The sequence below is a fragment of the Cervus elaphus genome, chromosome 24, assembly GCF_910594005.1.
Source record: "Cervus elaphus chromosome 24, mCerEla1.1, whole genome shotgun sequence".
Classification (NCBI taxonomy): domain Eukaryota; kingdom Metazoa; phylum Chordata; class Mammalia; order Artiodactyla; family Cervidae; genus Cervus; species Cervus elaphus.
The window spans coordinates 12,648,314-12,663,681 of record NC_057838.1 but is presented as its reverse complement, the minus strand read 5'-3'; the positions used below and the strand labels follow the sequence as shown (position 1 = coordinate 12,663,681).

Here is a 15,368-nt window from a genome sequence, read left to right as displayed (position 1 = left end):
TTGAAGAAGGATTTATTTATTACATATCACTTGATGTTTGCCTGTGGGACCAAAAGTGGTCTTGACTCATAAGCTCAATGACTTATGTGAGATCCAGACGTAACACCTACTGAAGTAGAATAGAGCTACTGATAAATGGAAAGACAAAAAAGAAAAAAAGTCCATTGAGAGAATTTGGGTACACAGAAAATAACAGTTGACCTGGCTGCCTGGTAAGGCTGGAGGGAAGATGAGAATCTTCTGAACAAGGTACTTATAGGTTAACTGGTTCATAGCCAAGAAGAGCCTCTATCTGTTGGAAAAAGTATATACAAAAGGATTAGCTCAAGGACAGTTCAGTTCAGTTCAGTCGCTCAGTCATGTCTGACTCTTTGCAACCCCATGAATTGCAGCACACCAGGCCTCCCTGTCCATCACCAACTCCTGGAGTTTACTCAAACTCATTTCCAATGAGATGGTGATGCCATCCAGCCATTTCATCCTCTGTTGTCCCCTTCTCCTCCTGGCCCCAATCCCTCTCAGCATCAGGGTCTTTTCCAATGAGTCAACTCTTCGCATGAGGTGGCCAAAGTACTGGGGTTTCAGCCTCAGCATCAGTCCTTCCAATGAACACCCAGGACTGATCTCCTTTAGGATGGACTGGTTGGATCTCCTTGCAGTCCAAGGGACTCTCAAGAGTCTTCTCCAACACCACAGATCAAAAGCATCAATTTTTCAGCACTCAGCCTTCTTCACAGTCCAACTCTCACTTCCATACATGATCACTGGAAAAACCATAGCCTTGACCAGATGGACCTTTGTTGGCAAAGTAATATCTCTGCTTTTTAATATGCTATCTAGGTTGGTCGTAACTTTCCTTCCAAGGAGTAAGCGTCTTTTAATTTCATGGCTGCAGTCACCATCTGCAGTGATTTTGGAGCCCAGAAAAATGAAGTATGACACTATTTCCACTGTTTCCCCATCTATTTGCCATGAAGTGATGGGACCAGATGCCATGATCTTAGTTTTCTGAATGTTGAGCTTTAAGCCAACTTTTTCACTCTCCTCTTTCACTTTCATCAAGAGTCTCTTTAGTTCCTCTTCACTTTTGTCATAAGGGTGGTGTCATCTGCATGTCTGAGGTTATTGATATTTCTCCTGGCAATCTTAATTCCAGCTTGTGCTTCTTCCAGCCCAGCGTTTCTCATGCTGTACTCTGCATATGAGTTAAATAAGCAGGGTGACAATATACAGCCTTGACGTACTCCTTTTCACCTATTTGGAACCAGTCTGTTGCTTCCTGACCTGCATATAGGTTTCACAAGAGGCAGGTCAGGTGGTCTGGTATGCCCATCTCTTTCAGAATTTTCCACAGTTTATTGTGATCCACACGGTCAAAATCTTTGGCATAGTCAATAAAGCAGAAATAGTTGTTTTTCTGGAACTCTCTTGCTTTTTTGATGATCAAGGACAGTAGAAAGCTACAAATTGTTAAACCTGAAAGTAGGACTTTGTACACTACAGATAAGATCCAGTACAATAGCAAATATACTGTATCCTTGTCAGAAATGATCAAACATTGCAAGACAATGAGATGAGAGCATTGCATCTAATATAAGGGTTTCTGAGACCAGAACACTGTTAACATATTAGTTGTATGTACACAAACATGCCATTCCTGCAAGACAGAGGACAATCTACTTGTATAGATGAATTTTGTAGGATATTTAATTACAAGTCAATGAGAAAATATTTTGTTTCAGAAAAAAGCAGTAAAGGTAAAATTTTAGCATGAATTCACTGTAAGATGGTTTTCACATCCTCTGTTTTATTTGTTTGCTTTGCTTAATATCTCATGAAAACCTTCAAAAGGCTATTAAAATCATGGATCCTCAATGAAAATAAGGCACCCCCACACAATCTTAACAAGAAATAAAAAAATCAATATGCAAGTGGTTCTTAGGTGTCCACCTCTAATGATAAGATCTCTTGTACTATGATCAGGTCCATCATATGCCTGAGGACAAGTCCTTATATTAGTGTGTGGGGAGCAGAATGTTTGCCTTTCTTGGTTCTTCTGCACCACTGACGGCTCTGTAAAATATTATTCAGAAAGAACAATAGAAATTTCAATAACTTTGTTGCCCAGGAAATTAGTTGAATTTCAAACTGACACTGAAGACAAAAAGGAATGTCTGTACATAACTTGATAAAACAGTGTGTAAATTGTAGGCATTAGATTGAGACTTTACTAAAGTTTCTTTTGACTAAAAAGAGAAAGTGGAAGCACAGAGACTTACTTCTGGTTTGGATGTGCACTTGTTTTCTCTAACTCTGATTAAGATAGTTCATTGATCCTCTCTAAGCCGAGAAATGTAACCACATTTCTAGCAGGATATGGGAGGTAGGGACCCACTTTTAAAGCAAATCTCAGAAGAACTTAGTGGTAGCCAGGAGTGTGACATTGGGAATCAGCCCCCCTCAAAATTCATTGGAACACCTGGGATCAGAGAGAAAATCACATGTCTTAGTTTTATTCTCCATAATTTCAAATCACTGTTTGCCTTAAAAACTATATGTGGGAACACAAAAAATATCAAATTGAAAGTTTGATGGCTGCTTGTTTTATGTTTTCCCTTTCTTTTATAATGAAGCGACGTCCTCTCCAAAATTCAGAGCTCTTATCAATATCCTTCATGATGAACGTGGATGTCTTGAACAGGTCAGGCATTAACAGGAGTTTGAAACTGGCAAAGTGATTGGCAGACATCATTTATATAGGTAGGCTGACTCCTCAAAACAATCCAAAGAGGCAGTTGACTCACACTTGAAGTTTCATCTAAACAGATAGAGGTTCTTTTAATGGAAAATTGAGTCACTAACTGACCTTGTGCTACATGGCTAGTATGTGTTAGGGTAGGGTTTGAGCTCCTGCCTTCACAAACCCAGTTGCCTACAGTTTCAGTCACAGGTAGTTTCCCACCTCAACCTGAAGACCAGTTTCCACAGTTAGCGCAACACTAAAACAGAAAAGAAGAAAACTAAGGATGATAATATTTTACCCACAGAGAAAAACAATCCGAGAGTGCATCTATCTCTATAATCAAACTAAAAGAAGCCGGAAAATAAAATATTTTTTAAATACTGAAAACAAGTATTTGTCTTGGTATATTCATATCCAAATAAATGCTCCATTCCAAATGGACAAGCGATATTCTTAGATAAGTGGATTGAAGGGAGTCTTACTAACAGAACTAATTAAGGGTTTATAACACTCAGAAGAAAACTAAGCTATAAATGAAGAGTGACAGCAAAGTGAATTGTTACAGAAACATGGATAAATGTCACTAAAGTTAAAGGAACATGGATATGGAATCAATATTTAATATAAATATACTTGAAATCATATGCTACATAGGTAATGTGTAAACTTTATTATTAAATAATTTATTATTAGTGATGAATTCTATGCCTGTAATGAAAGTTTGTTAGTTAGAAGCAGGGTATATTTGTAATTAAAATATTCTAAACCCCTTTTATTATTTAACAGTAAAGTAGATGTACTGATTAATGACTAAGTTAAGACAAGTATGAATATAAAATTTAAGGAAATTTATTGAAAATAGATGATAGAATGTGTCATAGTCAAACAAGGAGTAAAAAGAAAAGAAATTTAGAAAATATGATTTAATTCACAGTGGGTAAAATCAAAAAGCTTTGACCAATCTAGACAGCATATTAAAAAGCATAGATATTACTTTGCCAACAAAGGGCCTTCTAGTCAAAGCTATGGTTTTTCCAGTAGTATGGATGTGAGAGTTGGACTATAATGAAAGCTGAGCGCTGAAGAATTGATGCTTTTGAACTGTGGTGTTGAAGAAGATTCTCGAGAGTCCCTTGGACTGCAAGGAGATCCAACCAGTCCATCCTCAAGGAGGTCAGTCCTGGGTGTTCATTGGAAGGACTGATGCTGAAGCTGAAACTCCAATACTTTGGCCACCTGATGTGAAGAACTGACTCACTGGAAAAGACCCTGATGCTGGGAAAGATTGAAGATGGGAGGAGAAGGGGACGACAGAGGATGAGATGGTTGGATGGCATCACTGATTCAATGGACACAAGTTTGAGCAAGCTCTAGGAGTTGGTAATGAACAGGGAAGCCTGGCATGCTGCAGTCCATGGGGTCGCAGAGAGTCGGACATGACTTGAGCGACTGAACTGAACTGAACTGACTGAACTGGAAACAATAAACATACTGCTAAAGAGCTATGATTATCAGAAACAACTTCTAGTTTTTAAGTATCAGAGATGGGATATAAACTATATATGATATGAGGAATAATACTAACTTATTACTTGACATAATTTAATAATATAAACTCCATGTTTAGAGAACTATGAAAAGAAAAAAATCCACAAACATCTCTCTCATGTCTTATGTGTGAAACAATAAAACTTGTGTGAAGATACTGAAGATCTGAAAAAAGCAGAGAAGTCAACTAACTTGGCCGAATAGAGCCGTATTCTGTTCAACTGCCATCTCTTCTGAGAGTTTTCCAGAACCCATAAGATTCCCCCACTTGTATGCCTCAGGAGGAGATGCCAAAGGTTGAGCAGTAATGTCCATGACATGGAGATGTGTGAAAATCCTAAACAAAAGTGTCATTGTGTGAATACTTAGTGATGATTTCTTATGCCTTGACAAGTGCTCTTTATATTATTTTGTGTTTATGGTTGTGAGCTGGTAAAAGACCATAATAAAAAATAATGAATGAAAGTAAAATATCAGTTTTAAAAGCAGAACACATATTGATAAAACAAATCAAAAGATTTTTTTTTTCAAAATCTAAAGGCAATTTGGATTTTCTGCCAAATGATTTAATAATGAGGATTACGATGGACCAGTACTAACATCTAAACAAGTTTCTTAGAGTAATAACTTAAGATACCCAACGATCTTCACTGACACACAAGGTAAACAAAGGAAAAAAAATCAAGCAAACAAAGGAAAAAACCTTTCTTCCTGATATGGCTGACAAGTTTTTGAAAATATTTCAGAAACTATAAACCCTCCAAATCAAACAAATTTTATTGTCTTAGCACCACTTGGTAAATCTGTCTTCTATAACTTTGAGTACTGTGAATAGAATTTTCCGTCCTTAGTAATTTCACAGAGCAATAACAATGCTGTCTGGTCTTGTCATTAAATTCCTATGTGACATTTACTTTAAATACACTAAAATAAAATGATCTGACACATTCCTCCAAGTCTCATAAGCGAATACAAAAGAAAATAAAGGCCAATAGGAAGAGTGATTTATTAATTGAAAATTATCTCTGATTAGTTAGAGAATATCAATATATTATATACCTCTGGTGAAATGTGTATCTGATTTGACAAACAATTTCTCTTGAAACACTTGCTTATTGCTCTTTTTACATCTTTGGAAGGCTGTAGGTTTGTATATTAAGACTTATATTAAAACTCTGTACACTTATGAGTAAAGTGGATTGAATAAACTGTCCTTTATTAACTTTATACAGCAATAACAATGCTGTCTGGTCTTGTGTTTTAATTTATATGCAGCATTTTTTTTAATACACTGAGTCACACTAATAATAGGCTAACATTCCTCCAAGTTTTATAGGTGAATTAAAAAAAAAATTCATAGTCAAAATGATTTTTTAATTTAAATAACTCACTAACTGATCAGACAATATGGATATGTTACATACCTGTGATCAAAATGCGCACTCTATTTGGCAAAAAATTTCCTTTGTATCATTCTCCTTACTGAGTTTTTAACATCTTTGTTCTGAAGGCTGTAGATCAAAGGATTTAGCATAGGACTCACAAAGATATAAAAAACAGCTACAATTTTGCCCTGTTCTACAGATGTCTCAGAAGGGGGCCTCAGGTACATGCAGAACAGTGTCCCATAAAAGACAGTGACAGCTGTCAGATGGGACCCACAGGTAGAGAAGGCCTTTCGTCTCCCTTCTGCAGAGCGGATACGCAGAATGGCCGTAAAGATGAAAATGTAGGAGATGAGGATGATGGTGAGAGAACATGTGAGGTTGAAACCAGCCCCCACAAACATGGCAGTCTCATTGAAATTAGTATCTGAGCAAGCCAGGACTAAGAGAGGTGGGTCCGCACAGTAAAAGTGGTTGATTTCATTGGGTCCACAGAAGGTGAGACGGAGCATCAGGATGGTCTGGGTAAGACCATTTGCAAAACCATAAATGTAAGGAGCAGCAACAAGAGAGATGCAGACACCTCGGGACATTTTGCTGGCATATAACAAGGGTTTGCATATGGCCATGTAGCGATCATAAGCCATCACTGTGAGCATATAATAATCTGCAATCACCAGGGCAATGAAAAAGTGGAACTGTATAAAGCAGCCAAGGAAGGAAATGGTTTTTCTCTTGGATAAGAAGTGAACCAGCATCTGAGGAGTGACATTGGTGGCATAACAGAGATCTACAAAGGAGAGGTGGCTGAGGAAGAAGTACATTGGAGTCTGAAGATTTGTGTCAGTTCTGATTAACAAAATCATGCCCACATTTCCAATGACTGTGATCAGGTAGATGACTAGGAAGACCACAAAGAGGACAGGCTGCAAGTCAGCTCGATCTGTCAGTCCCAGGAGAAGAAACTCAGTCACTTCTGTGTAGTTCTCCTTTAACATTGTGTTTGCTTAGCTTCCAATGAAGTCTAAATTAAAGGAAATAAAAATGAATTTATCCTTTGTCTTTTTTCCATTACCCACATCATCACCTTATGCCTACTCCTCTCAAACTTGTAAACACATGTGGCACAAAGTAGTAACCTAGGGGATTTCCCTGGAGACCCAGAGGTTAAAACTTCACCTTCCAGTACAGTGGGCAAGGATTTAATCCCCAGTTAGGGAGCTAAAATCCAACATGCCTCGTGGTCAAAATACCAAAACATAAAACAGAAGAAATATTGTAAGAAATTCAGTAAAGACTTCAAAGATGGTAATTTGCGAGGGAGAGATTTGGGGAAAATAATGTATGTCAGACTTTATTTTTGGGGGCTCCAAAATCACTGCAGATGGTCACTGAAGCAATGAAACTAAAAGATGCTTACTCCTTGGAAGGAAAGTTATGACCAACCTAGATAGCATATTAAAAAGCAGAGACATTACTTTGCCAACAAAGGTCCATCTGGTCAAGGCTATGGTTCTTCCAGTAGTCATGTATGGATGTGAGATCTGGACTGTGAAGAAAGCTGAGCACTGAAAAATCAATGCTTTTGAACTGTGGTGTTGGAGAAGACTCTTGAGAGTGAGTTCCTTGGACTGCAAGGAGATCCAACCAGTCCATCCTAAAGGAGATCAGTCCTGTGTGTTCATTGGAAGGACTGATGCTGAAGCTGAAACTCCAGTGCTTTGGCCACCTCATGCGAAGAGTTGACTCATTGGAAAAGACCCTGATGCTGAGAGGGATTGGGGCCAGGAGGAGAAGGGGACGACAGAGGATGAGATGGCTGGATGGCATCACCGACTCGATGGACATGAGTCTGAGTAAACTCTGGGAGCTGGTGATGGACAGGGAGGCCTTGCATGCTGCGATTCATGGGGTCGCAAAGAGTCGGACAGGACTGAGTGACTGAACTGAACTGAACTGAATGTATTAAAAATTTCCTCTTGGGGAGGAGACAGTTTTTTCAGAATGATTGACAGAATCATCCCCAAATCATTATGACTTTCTTGTAACTCTAGTTCATTTTCACTCTTGCAGAAAGTAATATAAATCTGTGATAGGAATTCAATTTAAGTTCTTTAAAACATTTAAAAGGTCCCATTGATAATAGTAATCATATTACCTGTAAAACTGAAACAGCATACAAGAAATGATAAAGTGCATTTCTCAACTTTTGTGCATTATAAGGAGACTATGAAGGTGATGCTGGAAAAATCTACAGTTTCCTTTAGTAGCACATAACTAGGTATGTCATTGTCATAATGACTCTTATTAATAGCTACAAGGCCAGGGATGGATATGGATCATATTTAAAACACTTTGTAAATGAAGCACTCCTGCTTTATTGCCCATTTGCACTATTTCATTGCTCTTGATATATCTGAACTATTTGACCAGGATGATAAAATACAAGTTGTTATCTAAATCAATGAAATAGCAACCATTTGGTATTTCTTCTATAATTTCCTAAGATTATGGTTATTCTCATAATAAGGAAACATTCTTTTGGTTCTGATTGTGTCTTCAAAGTGTGTATTTAATAGATCATCCCCCAAATAATTAGCATGTCCATTCCATTTTTACTGTGAGGAAATAAGACAGTAAAAGCAATGAATAATCCAGATCATTTACCTGAATACTTTATGGTAATAATCTTCTTTTAACAGAGACAAATCACAACATCATACACGATTGGGCAAGGAAAACTCAGAGAGAAGTGGGCAGAAATGACTCTTGAGGCCAACAAGCTTTGTCCTCTCGACAATCACCCTCAACCTGAGGGTCTGTCCTCTGGCCTTTGACCCATTTCTTTTTCCATTTTGATACTACTCAACAGTATATTTATAAATATTTGTACTATGAGAGAAATAGCACAGTTTAAACCTGTTCAGTTTCTTCACCTAATGTTAATGAGGGTAGCAATTTTCACCAAATGAGAACATGCACTAACCTCCCCATGAGGTATGTGTCCAAAACAACTAGTCTACTACTTAGAAATGACTCTTGAATCTGAGAGTCACATTTTTCATACTGAATTGTGTTTTATATTTGATGTGTGTGTTTATGACATCGTTTTGGGGGGAAATATTATATCAGCTTCATCAGGTGAAAGCTGGTGACAGTTAGAAGGTCAATATAGCAGAAAGCCAGCTTTGCTGGTGCCTCAGACTGTTAAGAAACACCCACAATGCAGGAGACATAGATTCAATGCCTGGGTCGAAGATCTTCTGGAGAAGGAAGTGACTACCACTCTAGTATTCTTGTTTTGGAAAATCCCGTGGACAGAGGAGCCTGGTGGGTTACAGTCCATGGGGTAGCAAGTAGTTGTATATGACTGAGTGACTTTCACTTTCATTGCAGAAAGTACTCAATAAGCTAACTACTTAGCTGATGATTTAGATAATACTGCTATTCTTTTACCCCCAGTATAGAGAAAAATAAGAAAAAGAGCTTTTTAAAAAGAACTTTGCCCAATTTATAAAATAAAATGATTTCATGAAACTTTTAATGAAGACTACTTCTCTCATTGTATTTATTCTAAATATGTACTGTTCTTTTCTATGTAAACTCAGAAATTTTATTAAAACTTATTTAAAAGGTGTTAAAAGAAGACATTTGCTAATTTATGAGAATAGCTTTCAAGCCAAATATTTTTATTTTTATTGATTAAAATATGTATTTCTAGATTTCAAAATATATGTTAACAATGCCTAGTCCTACCTGTGAAAGAAGAGTGATTCCCCAGTGACAGCATGGTTGTGAAGATCCGGAGGGGTTTATACCAGAATCATCAAGGAGGGGCCACTCCCCAGGGCTCAATTATTGCTCACAGAAAGTTTTTTAGCCTGTAACTAACCACGAGTGTTTTACTCTTTCTAAAATATTAAGACTATTGAGGACATGGCTTCTTGCCACTCTCCAATATCATCAGGGAATCAAATCTCCTGAAATTATAAAGCAATGGGACTCATTCTTTGTTTTAACTTATGCCTAAATGTCTTGATATTTTAAGACTTTACTTGGAGGACATAAAAGTTCTCCTGATTACAACATGCAATATAGAAGAGTGTGTGATATATGAAAGCCATTGGAAGATCAGACAACCTTGTTGCATTTGGGATACTTATTTCCTGATTAGGAGCATTGTTCTTTACATTTTAAATAGTTATAATAATACTTAGAAAAGTCAATACTGTGGGTATACAGATAATATAAATGTGCCAGTGATTCTTCACTTGTCAGCCTACCCCATCTAGACCTATTGTCTTTTTTCTCTACATTTTTGTCCCATGGAGTTTAACCCTTAGATTCCATCGATAGAGCTCCTCTAGTGTCTTGTTTCCATCTGAGTTTGGCCAATGGGAAAAACCAGGAACATAACAGAGGTGAGAGGAAAAGTGTCCACATTTCTCTTTCAATTTCTCCCAGTTTCACAATGAAGTGCTAAGGTGGCTGCATCCTTCCAAGGAAATTGCTTTTGCTGAGATGTGTGTTGAGAAGGTGGCCTGGCATGCCCATCCTAGTTCTCGTTTCACTGGACTACCCAGCAGTCCTTGTGTTGGCTGCTTCAGGTCGGTATGAAAACTGCCTTCTGAACATAGCTTCCAGTTGCTTCAACTTCTTGGGTTGATTTCTTTAATATTGCCAGTGTTCTCTTCATTATTTGAATTCTTCCCATTAAATTCTCTTCAGTTAAACCATCTGAATAGAAAGGTGCTTTGTCTCATGTCCCTGACTCTGACCAGAGTTCACACAATATTTACTCAATAAATGTTGCAATGGAAGATATATTTTAGTTGCACCATTGTTGGGTGCTAAAAGGGCCTTTGAATCACCATCCTTCTGGGTCATGGATCACTCGATGGCTACACACAGGAGCCAGAGATTAACATTACTAGCATTATTGAAGATAAAACTGAATTTGATATGTGACTTAGATATGCTATTCTTCCCCTTTCTTGAGAACTGGAATGACTCAGACACAACAGAGCAATGAGATAACCAGTGCATCCTCCTCCCCTTTCCAGAGCCATAATCAAGCAGCCTATCTGATTGAGATGGGACATTGGTATCAATTACAAAAAGAAAAGGATGTTTTCTATTGATGATGAGGTACCTGTAATGATCTTTAAAGTCATGTATGCCATCAGGGTAAGTACATAGCAGTATATGGAAAGAATCTGAACTGTCCCTCAAAATCACCACTGCTACACTTACTTCAAGACATCTTTGGCGTGAGGTAAAGATATTCCACCACTGCACTCTATACAGTACTGTACAGGGGAGTACAAAAAAGTGCAACCAGTTGTTAGAGGATTCACGCACGTAATATATGCCAGGTGTGAACTAACTTACGTGATTTGCCATAGGAACACACATTCACATCTTTGAAAGTTTTCAACTTGATGGTTCATTTTTAAAGGACTTACTGTACGTGAATGCAGTTTTGCTGTTTGCAGGAACATAAATGGATTTGGAGGATGTTATGCTACTGAAATAAGGTAGATAGAGGGAAAAAAAGACAAATATTGCATCACATACATGTAGAATATATTTTAAAAAGAACAGCATGTATATTATCTATGGTGAAACAGGTCACCAGCCCAGGTGGGATGCATGAGACAAGTGCTCGAACCTGGTACACTGGGAAGACCCAGAGGAATCGGGTGGAGAGGGAGAGGGGAGGGGGGATCGGGATGGGGAATACGTGTAAATCTATTGCTGATTCATGTCAATGTATGACAAAACCCACTGAAAAAATAAATAAATAAATTTAAAAAAAAAAAAAAAGAGAGAGAGCTCAGGCCAGACCGCTTCATTCTCTGATCAGAAAAAAAAAAAGTAAAACAAACTTGTGAATTAAAAAAAAAAGAAGCAAACTCACAGATATAGAGACCAAACCAGTGGTTACCAGCAGGGACAAGAAAGCAGGGGAAGGCTATATACATTAGAGGAAATAGTAGTTATTATGGGAATATATAAAATCATGTGTATCAATCTTTTGCAAATGTTGAAGCTCCACTGAATTTAAAGAATCTTTCACAATATAAAATTTAATATAAAACATGCCTGCATAATAAGTCGCTTCAGTTGTGTTTGACTCTTTGTGACCTATGAACTATAGCCTGCCAGGCCCCACTGTCCATGGGGATTATGCAGGCAAGAATACTGGAGTGAGTTGACATTCCCTTCTCCAAGGAGAGATAAATATGTGTATATGGTGCAAAGACACCATATGTGATCTTCCTATGGAACTTGTAGGCACGTGTGTGTAAAGAAAGTAGTGCTAAGTGAAGAAACAAAAATTCAAAAAAAGAATCTAAGAATGGAATTTTTGTTTCACAAAGAAAGAAAATCACAGGTGAACTTGCTGTCTGGTCAGGCCAGAGTGAAGATGCATCTCTTTCTCTTCTGAACAAAGTACTTTTGTACTTATGGGTACAGCAAAGAAGAGCCTGTGTCTGGGGGAGGAAGAATATACCAAAGGAGGAATGCAAGGACAGCAGAAAGTTACAAATTCTTAAACTTGGAATCAGGACATTGTATACTATACACAGCATCCAGCACAAGAGATAATGCACTCTATCATTGTTCAAAAGCTATCAAACAGTGAGAGCAGAACTGATTTAAAGGGCTTCTGAGAACAGAACCGTGCTAACTGCACACGTTTTATGTTCCTGAAGCCTGCAATTCACAACACAGATGTCAGCAGAGCTGGCAACGGGGGTAGGGAGTGAAATGAAATCTTCTTAAATCCTACAAAAGAAAATGGAAAAGAGGAAGGAAAAACCAGTCCCAAAGCAAGGGTTAAGCCGTGTGCAGTGTGCAGTGTGTATGCTCAGTCGCTCAAGTGTGTTCAACTCTGCAACCCCATAGACTGTAGCCCACCAGGCTCTTCTGCCCATGGGAATTTTCCTGGCAAGAACACTGGAGGAGCTTGCCATTTCCTCCTCCAGGTAATTGCTTATGAGATTGCCCTAAAGGGGAATCCACCTGTCTAATGAATTTTGTAGGACTTTCATTTACAAGTGAATGAGAAAATGTTTTGTTACAGAAAGAAAGGAGTAAAGGTAAACTTTTAGCAAGGATTCACTATAAGAATGGTACTCAAGCTTCCTATCTTTTTTTGTTTTGTATCTCATGGAAATATTTGAAAGACTAATAATAACATGGATCCTCAATAAAAATAATACACTCACACAAATCTTAAATAGCTATCAACAAATCCATATGCAAGTGGTTCTCAGAATGCTTGGCTCTAATGATAATATCTCTTGTATATGGGTCAGCTTCATTCTACACCTGAGACGTGTCCTTGTATTTGTGTGTGAGGAGTAGAATGCTTGCTTTTCTTGGTTCTTCTGTACCAGTTATAGCTCCATCAGATATTGTTCAGAAGATCAAAGAAATTTTAATAACTCTATTGTCCAGGAAATTAGTTGAATTTGAAACCAACATTGAAAACAGAAAAGATTGCATGTACATATTTTGAGCAAAGTACAAATTGTCAGCATCAGATTCAGACTTTACTAAAATTTACTCTTGACTAAAAATAAAAAAAAAGCTATGACAAACCTAGACAGCATATTAAAAAGCAGAGACATTGCTTTGCCAACAAAGGTCCGTCTAGTCAAAGCTATGGTTTTTCCAGTAGGGATGTATGGATGTAAGAATGGACTATAAAAAAAGCTGAGCACCAAAGAATTAATGCTTTTGAACTGTGGTGTTGCAGAAGACTCTTGAGAGTCCCTTGGACTACAAAGAGATCCAACCAGTCCATCCTAAAGGAAAGCAGCCCTGAGTGTTCATTGAAAGGACTGATGCTGAAGCTGAAGCTCCAATACTTTGGCCACCTGATGCAAAGAACTGACTCATTGGAAAAGACCCTGATGCTGGGAAAGACTGAAAGTAGGAGCAAAAGAGTATGATGGAGGTTGAGATGGTAGGATGGCATCACCTACTCAATGAACATGAGTTTGAGCAAGCTTCAGGAGTTGGTGATGGACAGGGAAGCCTGGCATGCTGCCGTCCATGGGGTCGCAAAGAGGCAGACATGACTGAGTGACTGAACTGAACTGAACTGAAAAATAAAGAAAGTAGAATCACAGAGGCATCCTTCTGGTTTGAGTATGCCTCTGTATTCTCTACCTCTGATTAAGAAAGTTCATTGCTTCTCTCTAAGCTGAGAAAAATAAACACATTTCTAGCAAAATATGAAAAGCAGAGACCTGCTTTTAAAGCAAATCTCAGAAGGACTTAGGAGCAGTAGTCATGAATGTGACATTGGGAGTCAGACCTCTCGAGATTCACTGGAACACCTGGGATCAAAGCAAATCATATGTCTCAGTCTTATTCTCCATAATTTCAAACCTCTATTTGTCCTAAAACTTTAAGAAGACACACAAAAAATTTCAACTTGAAAATTTGATGAGAGATTGAGTTTATGTTTTCCTTTTCTTTTGTACTGAAACTGTCTCCTCTCCAAAATCCAGAGCTCTTCCCAGTGTCCTTCTCGATTAATGTAGATATCTTGGGCAGTTCAGCTGTGAACAAGATTCTGAAACTGAAAAGTGATTGCAAACATCTTTTGTGCAGGTAATTTAATTGAGTCCTAAAAAAAAAAAAAAAAAAAGAATCAGCGACTAGCTCTTGAAGTTTCAGCTAGAGATAGAGGTTCCTCTAAAGGAACAGTGAATCTTGTCTTTTGCCATTTGGCTAATATGCCTCAGGGTAGGGTTTGAATTCCTGCCTTCACAAACCCTGTTGACTGCTGTTTCAGTTGTAAATAGCTGCTATTCCTCAAACTGAAGACACAGCTTGTCTTTCCCTCCTTCACTATTTTGTTAAACATTCTCTTAGCTTTCCCTGAGTCAGTGCTTTCCCTGTTCTCATCAGATTTTGGTTAGTCATGGAGCTAATTGAAAGTGGAAATAGAAAAATTTACAAAGACACTTTCTGTGCCTCCATGGTTTGACCTCCATCCTCCATGCTGTCTTACCTCTCTGCCCCATCCTTGGCTGACACACTCTACTTTCATTACTAACATCGCTATTGTGACAAGATTTCAAACCCTTGTGAGCAGAGGTGTGATTTCCACAGCTAGCAGAGTCCCTGGAGATGAGAGCTGAGAATAAATGTATGCTACATAATTTAAGGAGTGTGTAATGTGTATTTAATTCAGTAACTGTACAACAAATCTTAGTTTTCCTCAGCATTTCATTGAACACATAATCTCATCCTTCAAAACTGGAAGTCTACAGGGAGAGGATATGGAATGAGTGACTAACTTGTTTAAAAACCACAGGAAAGAAAACAGAATGAGAGTCATTATTTACAGGAAATAGCATTGAATACTTAATATGTGCCAGCATTAGGCTTAGCCTTCGACAAGCATTAACTCTGTTAATCCTCACAAACTCTGTGGGTTCTTAGTATTAATACCTTCATTTTGCAAATGGGAAACAGAACAAGTAGAGATTAAATAACTTTTCCTGGTTCCTATAGTTTATAAACTGTGGGGCTGGGATCAAACAGACTACTAGACAGTACTGCTTAGGAAAGAAATGTGAAGTCCACACATTGCTGCCTATTCTCTTCATATAATGATATTCATTCATGCATTAATCCATTCATTCCTCCACCCATATAGTTATCAA

The 15,368-nt window shown here is 37.9% G+C and overlaps 1 protein-coding gene across 3 annotated transcripts; it reads right to left on the bottom strand.

Annotated features, from left to right (window-relative positions):
• Nucleotides 1-5,735: 5,735 nt before the first annotated feature.
• Nucleotides 5,736-7,966, bottom strand: LOC122683102 (olfactory receptor 1030-like). Of its 3 annotated transcripts, none has more exons than XM_043886663.1 (2): nt 7,955-7,966; nt 5,736-6,662 (listed from the first exon to the last, which is right to left on the bottom strand). In XM_043886663.1, the coding sequence occupies exons 1-2, from the start codon at nt 7,964-7,966 to the stop codon at nt 5,736-5,738; spliced, it is 939 nt and encodes a 312-aa protein (XP_043742598.1). The 3 variants fall into 3 exon arrangements, with proteins under 3 accessions (XP_043742598.1, XP_043742596.1, XP_043742597.1); XM_043886661.1 differs by lacking the exon at nt 7,955-7,966 and adding an exon at nt 7,559-7,573; XM_043886662.1 differs by lacking the exon at nt 7,955-7,966 and having other exon boundaries at nt 5,736-6,674.
• Between the last annotated feature and the right edge of the window lie 7,402 nt (nt 7,967-15,368).